Source organism: Schistocerca gregaria, chromosome 8 (genome assembly GCF_023897955.1).
Source record: "Schistocerca gregaria isolate iqSchGreg1 chromosome 8, iqSchGreg1.2, whole genome shotgun sequence".
NCBI classification, from domain to species: Eukaryota; Metazoa; Arthropoda; class Insecta; order Orthoptera; family Acrididae; genus Schistocerca; species Schistocerca gregaria.
In genome coordinates, this window is record NC_064927.1 from 294418631 (window position 1) to 294427761 (window position 9131).

Below are 9131 nucleotides of genomic sequence, written 5' to 3' on the forward strand. Positions count from 1 at the left end.
GACTGTCTCATCGCAAGTACCTAGTATGGTGTGGCATTTTGTAGTCTTTTATTTATTCTAGTACATTTTGGCACTTTGGAAATAGTTGATATATTACAAAGTATGGGACAATAAGAAGGAGAAAATTGTGACAGTTTGTAAGCTATGTGCTCATATATTTCTTGAATGAAAACCACACAATACATTTAAAATAATAGACATAACACAAAGGGGTAATAACCACCAATGACGAACATAGCAGAACCAACATTTTATTGGCAGTCACCTACAGTGTTGGTTTACACAACTCTTCGGTGTTATACACACATCTTTCAAGAAACATACTTCTTTTTGAGGCTACAGCCGAAATCAGTGATTATATTTTAAATGTCTTGCAACTCCAACAAAATGTGTATTTTTGTCACCAAATGTGTTTTATTGAAATAAAATAACATCAGTGGTCTCATGAAACATATATCCATTAAGCTTGCTTTCTCCATCTAAAGCAGTGCATTAAAAAAGATTTTGATGTTAGTACTGAAGATCGTTGCTCACACATTTAGAAATACTGAAGTCCTTACATATTTTTGTGAACTAGTGTCTATACCTGCCATTGAAATATCAATCTGCCAGGGAAAAATGCTAAAACTTGTCTGTAAATCAGGGAATTTCACTTGGGGAAACTTGTGGCAGCCCTGAAGAGAAGTAGCACTTGCTGATGACCTCACTTGCTGATGACCTGTGAAGATTACACTTTGGAACACTTGACAGACTGTATCCAATAAATCCTGTCTTATTATTTGTGCCATCTTCTTACAACGAAAATGCTTGTTTATATCAGATAAGATTACTATGTGTACACTACACTGTGACAGTATTTGAATAGTGGGAGGAGGTGGTTTTATCTATGGTTGCTTAAGATACCAGCAAAAGTCAGGCCAGAACTGCCACATTCAAAACACTGCCTATCACAGCAAACAACTGTACTGTAGCCATCACCAAACACTTTGTGTTGTGTGCTGCCTTTTTTTTTCTTCTTTTTTTTCCAAAATGAATGAAGATACTAATCCTGATCCATAGCGGTGTTTGAGTGCAACCCTTACAACACAGGGAGGAGTTGGCAATCCCTTTGAACACCAGTATATGGACATCCAATCATGTGGGAATGAGGCAGGGCTTGTTCCTCACACCACTCCTCTTCCTATGGCCAGTCAAAGTTTTTGTCTGTTTACTCTCTGTCATAGTGTCCACATAATCTCTCTTTCAACAAAAACATAAAAAATGTTGGAAACAGAAACATCAGCAGGAGTTGTACCAGAAATCAATACACAAATAAAACCGGTAGAAGCCTACTGAGGAGGGAGGAAAGAAACGGGTGGAGAAAAATTGTTGGTCTTCATAGACAAAATATAGTCCTTAGCTCTTCATAAAAAGAGCTGCTGTCATGTCTTTAAGGAACATGACACACATTAATGTTTATTTTTAGGTTGACTATCAACTCTTTAATGTGTGTCACCGCCCTCCTTTCCCAGTCCAGTTTTGTGTACAATTCTGTCAAGTTTCCATCTCAGACAAAGGTATGGACTTACTAAGGAACATTTTAATAAATGCTAAAGTCAAAACTTGACAAATTATTGCTGAATTAGCAAACAAGTGTTTAAGCTACAGTTGGAGAAGTGAACAAGCAAGTGCCAGATTAATCAATCATTTATATTTCTTTTTGCTATTATTACTGTTGTTGTAACTGAACGCATCACTTGTTAAACTTACCAGACAAAAGAAATTTCAAGAAAGATCTGTTGAAATAACTTCTTACACTTGTTTGCAGAGGGATATTACAACCAGCCTCATGCACTTTTAAGGAGCTATATTTTATTACCATGATGGCTATGCTCCATTGTGTCCATCTCCAGATGGCAATACTTGCTTTAAGACAGTGTCAGAACCATCAGTGCCATAGTGCCTCATTATTTGTCATCTTGTGTAGTGCAGGAAAAGATGAATACTACTGGCAAATGTGATAATGTACTGCAACATGTGTGGCTCTCTGAAGATGGACATACTGGTTCAAAACCATTTATGGTAAATAAATAATGCTTCTCAAAAGTATGTGTAGCTGGTTGCAGTTCCTCGCAACAATCCTCAATTGAATAACAGCCACAGAATTTGACAAGAACCAGCATGGATAAAATAACATTCTTATAAATGTACTGGACAAAATCAGCAACAAATGCATTGCAGACTGAGATGCACTTATATTCTGAGACTGAAGCATGATTACATGAAAACAAAAATACTGTGATGCGTAAAAGTAAGCTTGGAGCAAAAATTTAATTAAGATTTGTTTACCAATTGAGGGTCAATGTGTGTAAAACAGTGTCAAAGTTGTACCTACCTTGTTCTCTGACTATTACTGCCACTCCATGAAAAAACCCTCGAAATTTTGGGTTGGCAGAGCGTTGATCGTTGATGAATTTCACCTTAACAGTTTCCATAGGTGTTACAGCAAGAACTGCCTCACCTACACCAGCTCCAAGCCCACAAAGAAGTCTGCGGCTTGGAGAAAGATTTCCGTCTGCGTCAACCATGCGCTTCTTAATAGATTCAAATGTGCCAAACCTGTATTTCATGTGAGTAAAAGAAAGACAAGAAATGTGATATTTTTGGGTCAACTGATAATGCTATGAGTTTAATTACTAGGTTGTATTTAACATGCTGAGGGAAGCTTCATAATAGCTAATAAAATGCTCTAAAAATATAATAAATACAATAAACAAATTTGTGAACTTATCTATTTTGTATTTTAACAAAAATAAACAACTGAGTTCAAACAATGGTATATACTGTTGTTATTATTTTTGTTCATTTCTGCATTTATCTGTGAATGAAATACAAAGACAATCACAAGAGGGAAGGAGCCTGTATAGAAAGCTTACTCACTGCCATGCATCTTAACAATGTTGAACAGATAAACATAAAATCTTCAAATATTAGCCACTTTGCCAGTGGTGTTAAGGTTTTGGGCTTGTTTGCTATAGTGTTTAATAGTAATGAAATGTAGGGAAAAAACGAGAGATATTAAGTTACATGGTTTTGTTAAGCACATGATAGGGGTGGCTATAATGATGTTGTTTCTACAAGCTTGGTAAACAATATCAATATTACTACAATGACATTTTTATTACAACACATTTTATTTCTTGTTGATCATTTTGTCAACAGGTAATGAGCAGTGACTTGCCTAGAACAAAAGTAGCAAGAATTTTTGGTAAAAGTTTATGTGCTGGACTCCCCTTGCATTTTTCAGTATTTTGCAGTTGTAAACATTAGGCTTTGCTACCAGTCAGTTAATTACCATAACCAGATTTCCTGGTGCACATTTTTTGGCTTCACCAACTCGCAACTAAACTGTCACCTTCTGACTTAACCAAGACTTGAGGCTGTGCTACAGACCAGTCTGTCACCACAACCAAGATATTGTGCGAGGGGGGAGGGGGTCCTAATAGCACACTTTATCCGAAATTTGCATCTACCAATATCAACATAGTGATCTTAGCAATTTAGGCTGCAGTGGTAAGGTTACCAATTTGTTGTGAAAGTGCTGAGACAAACATACAAAACACTGCAACACATGTAATAGTATATGTTATGACATTCCCTATTTGTAATTTATCTAAGAAATGGGTTGATTGAAGATTATAATGAAGTTAAAACATGTTCCAGTGTAATAGGATTTACAGCTATTACTTTACATGAGATCATTGTGCAAACACAAACTGATTAGGAAAAGAACAAATGGTGAATGATAATTTTAAGACAGTGTATAGATACTGTTATGGTATCATTGAGAAGACAGTAAGAGTACACAAATGAATCAAGTTCACAAAGATAAAAATTTAGTTTTAAAAGAAGGATTTTGGAGATGATAATGACTATCTCAAAATTAAACAAATTAAGAAGGAAAGAGTTTGTTAAGCTACAATTCACATTTACAAGAGCAGAATTACTCAGGAACGTTTACATCAGAACATAAGTTGTGTAAATACAGCCCTTTCATTAATATATAAGTACTGCTATTGGGTGACAGCAGTGTCAATAGCAGTAACAGCTGTAAGATTACAAAAGTGTTACTATGAAAGTCAATTATCATACTAGTAACAATTTATTAAAAAAGTTGTAATATTTAGAAGAAACGCAAACAAATTACACTACTGGCCAATTACTGTATTGATACTGCTATGACAACCTCGATCACGGTAATACTTCACAACATATATTGCTCACCGTACAGCAGATTTTGGAATGGAGCCATAAAGAAGCACACTGAGACCACGGTAGAGTCCGAAAAAACCATGACTCCGCACAGTCTTTTTAACACAGTCAAATATTCCTGAATACTGTTTTGTAGCACCTTTCTCATCCAGCTGTAACTGGGTTTTTACGTACTCTGTCGGAAAAGTAATACAGATTTCTATGCCACCCGTAATTCCACCTGCAAAAACAATCCAATTAAAAACATACAGAAAGACTTTCAACTACCTGAAAAATGCGAAGTGTATAAATTACGCCTAATTTTACAAAGAGGTCCCCGCCCCCCGGCTTGTCTCTCGTGTGCTTGTAATAAACAGTGAACGCTATTATTCATTCACACCACTGCTACTGAAGTGAGCGTTCCGAATATCGTGCAGTAAATAGTTGCTAACCTGCAATGATTCCCTTCAATCCCATGCTCCCAGCCGCAGCTGCGGCAGCTGCACCATTATTTTCCATCCATGGACGCAGAAACGGGTTCCGTGAATTCATTTTTGATTTATCCATGAGTGCGGTCGATGACGTGATCGTATATTCGAAGAACACGGAAATATTCACTCATTCACTGTTGTTTCATTTTGTACGTTTGGTAAAAATCAACTAAACGATGCGGTAAACACACGCATGTTCAGGCGTCTTCCGCCTCTCTTATGAACACCTGCTTCTGACAGCGCAACTTCGATGAACTGTGTACTCACATTCACTTTTAACCTTACCCAGTGTGGCTACAGTGCTACCAACGTCACACGCGTCTGTATCAATGATGAAGATGTTGGATTCGACGAGAAGTAACTGGTTCTTCAAAACTTATTTAGAATTCTGACGGAATTTTAGTACCAGTGAACTTAGCTGCGTTACTGATTTTCAAGCACAGCGACCACGTAAGTACTCAACAATTTTGCGTTTCAGTTGGCTATGCTGCCTCGCTCGAGGATCGTATGATGTCTAACGGCGGGCAATTCGACGTAGTTACTAATTGATTCCACTTTATCTTCATAGCTGAATAAAGCTAGTTACAGTAAATTAGCTGCATCTAGAATCGCCCTATACTGTGCGAGTCTTAGAAATACAACTTATTCTGTATATTAACGTTCAAGATGTGCGGTTTTGCATCATATGTCAGCCGTCAGTCCGTTCGTCGTAAGAATAAACCTGATGTCAAAATTGCATTATGTATTCTTCCGCGTTTGCAGGAACCTCATTGGATTTCCGTTTCACGTAGGACTGCATCCAAGCTGTCTCGAGTACTGTCAAGTACGATAAGAAAGATACGTTTGATGTGCGTTGCGAGGACATCGACTTAGCTATAACAACGGACAACAGCTTTACCGGCGCATTTGACTTGGACACCACCGGCCAGTTAACTGGTTCAGTTAGCCTGCAGTTCACACGTAAAAAGAGACAGAAGAGGAGCAACACAGCTTCGAATGTCATTTAATTTTTAAGCAGAATGAAATAATATACTGCAAATCTCCCACAAACAACTAGAACAAAACCACAAAATGTTACCGTTTTTAGCTGACGTACTATTTTTATTAGAACCAAGCATGATGAAATTCCTGACATAACCACAGAGTAATTTTTCTGCATAAGCTCCATGTAACGTAAGAGAGTACTGAAGGATTTCACCGGAATATTGAAGCCACTGAAGGTATTACTTACGGTCAGTCGTCTCCTTCCTTATCCGAATCCGAGAAATACATTTAGTTCTGGAAGTGTCACCTGCTACGTTGACAACGAGCCTACCAACAACAGAAGCCAACCAGGCGCAGCATTTTCTCTTATTTTATGACGAGCCGTTCCATGCCCCGACAGCGTTCGGCAATGACGTGTGAAAAATCTGTGTGCGTTAGTTCCAGTACGTCTGGCAGCTTAACGGTCATGTTTCTTCCCTGGTCAAATCCCGCACTTGGCTCCAGTCTGTTCTGTTGGTTTCATATTGTAATGGCACAGTAGCAAATGTAAAAATTCAGCTTTTGTATGATGTGCCCGATGCTGTGAAAACGATTGTTTTTCGTGTTGGTACGATACTTATCTACCTCTGTGGTGTAAAACGATGGTCAGTCAAAATTTTTGCCTTAAAAAAATTAAATTGTTACGTTTTCTTAATTCAACAGTCTTTCTCAAAACATCGATAATTAAGAATTTGTAATTGAAATGAAAACAGGAATTTCGCGTCCAATATGAAATTGTAAACTAGAAGACGTGCATTTCTCATAAAAAAATGATGATGACTTTTATAATTACGAGACGTAGGTATTTCACATCGAACGAGAAAAAAATGGTAGTGCAAAGAGTAAAAAAACGCACGAATAACCGCAATTGTTTCACAATCCATTACGTTACCGACTCTACTACACACTCAATGTGGTTTTGTTTGTATCAACTGTATCATGTACAACGCTGGTAAAACTTCAAAGCCGATTATCCCCGTAAAACATTAAGAACAGCCTGTTTCTCGGCACTTTTTAACCGTGTTCCACACGCGTGTTTGACCACGGAACAGGAAACAGCCTCAGCCATTTTCATACTGCGCGTTAACAACAACAGTCAGAGCAAAACGCTGCAGAGGCTGTGACTACACGATTTTTGAAATGAAAACTACGTAGCTAATGCGTGATTAAGAAAAACGTTCATGGCTGTTAATACATTTGAATGTCTTAAAGTTTCATTTAACGTAACTTAGTCTAAGTTATTTAATACGTAAGTCGGACCTACTTCCAAGAGCGTAACAACACTAGTGTACGTGTGCTACGGCTTCTGACCAATCATTGCGTTTGTTTTTATCAGGTTTATTCTTATGATGAACGGATTATAGTCAACGAAGGATAATTAGTAGAAAAATTCGTGTACTCACAAATTTTTGTACAGTGGTAAGGGATAGTGTAGTGAGTACCATACTAAAAATTCTGACCGGTGAGGTATTAGCATAGTGAGGGGGACTACTGAGTATTTCAAAAACCGCAGCTTCTAGCGATAATGGTATTAAATTAATATATATTGTTAAATAAGGGTTCAGTTTATTGAGTGAGTATTTATTTGCAATTATCAAATGCGTTATTATTTAAAAAAGCTCAACAGCTGAAGCTGTCAACTGTCTACCACACTGAAGAGCCTGCTCCAAGCTGTCAGTATGTAGTCGGCGATATTGATTTTATTGTCTCCGCTGTCAGTGGCAGGAATACTTTTCACATCTTGGAGGTATCGTGCGTATCACCCAAGCATGGGTTCTCCCAACATCTGGAGACGCCCAGAAGCTTAATTAAACTGACTCCTTGTATAACAATAGTAGGTCACTTTCGTGTTATGGAACTCCAGATATTTCAAAACGAGCCAAGCAATACATTGCAGCGGATTACTGTTCTACGTATTAGGATGGCAAGGATGTCGGCCCCTTTCAAAGGAATCGTCTCGCCATTTGTCTGAAGCGATTTAGAGTAATCATGGAAAACCTAAATCAGGATGGCCAGACGCGGGTTTGAACCGGCGTCCTTCCGAATGCGAGTCCAGTGTTCTAACCATTGTGCCATTTCGCTTGGTTCTCTTGGAGCAAACTAGAACAGTGTGCAGTACCTAAAGTCTATCCATATGCTTTTCTGAGTCATCACTCTTCTTACTGGTTTGTTGCGGTCCACCACGAATTCCTCTCTTGTGCCAACCTCTTCATCTCAGTGTAGCACTTACAACCTACGTCCTCAATTGTTTGCTGAATGTAGTCCAATCTCTGTCTTCATCTACAGTTTGTATCCTTTACAACTACCTCTAGTATGTGGAAGGGATTCCAAATGTCTTAACAGATGTCCTATCATCCTGTCCCTTCTTCATGTCGGTGTTTTCCATTTATCCTTTCCTCTCCGATTCTGCACAGAACCTTATCATTTTCTTACGTTTGTGTTATTAACCTCTAATATATGTATTCAATGTAGCATTAACACACTTTGTGGAAAATAATCCCACCCCCACCCCCACCCCTTTCTTTTTTCCGCGATTGTCTGTGTTCTATGTCGCTAGCGTTTCATACGGTGAACTGCGGAAGGGTTGGTATTACTTTGTGAAAAACCCTTCAGTTGATTATTGCGACGTAGTGCAGTAGAGAGAACGGGGAACTGCCTGCTCGCCCTTCGTTTTCAGATCTATGAAGAAGAGATGTACATGACCATAATATGGCGACTGCTTTCCCTGACACTTTAAACCTCCGCCCCCTCTTTCCATCCTGTTACACCCCCAGAACACAATTTATCCCTTAATACTGTTCTATTGCATGTAGTACACGCATTTGAGAGTTGTTCTTAACCCATCTCTTTTAAACAATAAATATCAATTTTATACCATTAAAACACTGCTTTTAATAATCAACTGTTTTTACATTCCTTGCAGTGCGGAAAATGTCAGTCCTAGATAAAATATGAATAGGACATTTCTTGTAGTGCGAAACATTTTCACTAGTAGCTGCGGTTTTCGAGATATTCAAGAACAGCTAAAAAATGTTACACATACACGTCCCCTCCCCTCTCCCGCCCCTCACTCGCACCCTACGGGTCAGGATTTTTATTATGTTGTTCATTAAAGTCACCCCATAGCATTGTACAAAAATTCGCGACTTCACGAGTTCCCCCCCCCCCCCCCCCCCTACCCCAATTGCTGTTGTTATTCGCAGTCCTGACCAAGGAGCTTAGAATCTACGTGAGCATCATATGTCTATTGTAATGTTGTTCATCGAAATACGAACGTAAATTTGTGTAAAAATGATTAGTAAAAGTACAGATGCACAAGCGGAAAGTCGGCTGTTACTTACTACAGTGAACGCTTTAAATAAAAATAAAAAACTTTTCCTTTAAATA

General features: G+C 38.3%; 1 protein-coding gene across 1 annotated transcript in view; it reads right to left on the reverse strand.

The window, feature by feature from the left end:
* LOC126284509 (putative tricarboxylate transport protein, mitochondrial) overlaps positions 1–6841 on the reverse strand; it is a 39626-nt gene extending 32785 nt beyond the window's left edge. The window contains exons 1-3 of the mRNA XM_049983484.1: positions 4683–6841; positions 4264–4471; positions 2375–2598 (exon numbers count right to left, since the gene is read on the reverse strand). Of these exons, the coding sequence (XP_049839441.1) occupies positions 2375–2598; positions 4264–4471; positions 4683–4797 (547 nt within the window). The 5' untranslated portion in view covers positions 4798–6841. The remainder of the gene's footprint in view (positions 1–2374; positions 2599–4263; positions 4472–4682) is intronic.
* Positions 6842–9131: the final 2290 nt, after the last annotated feature.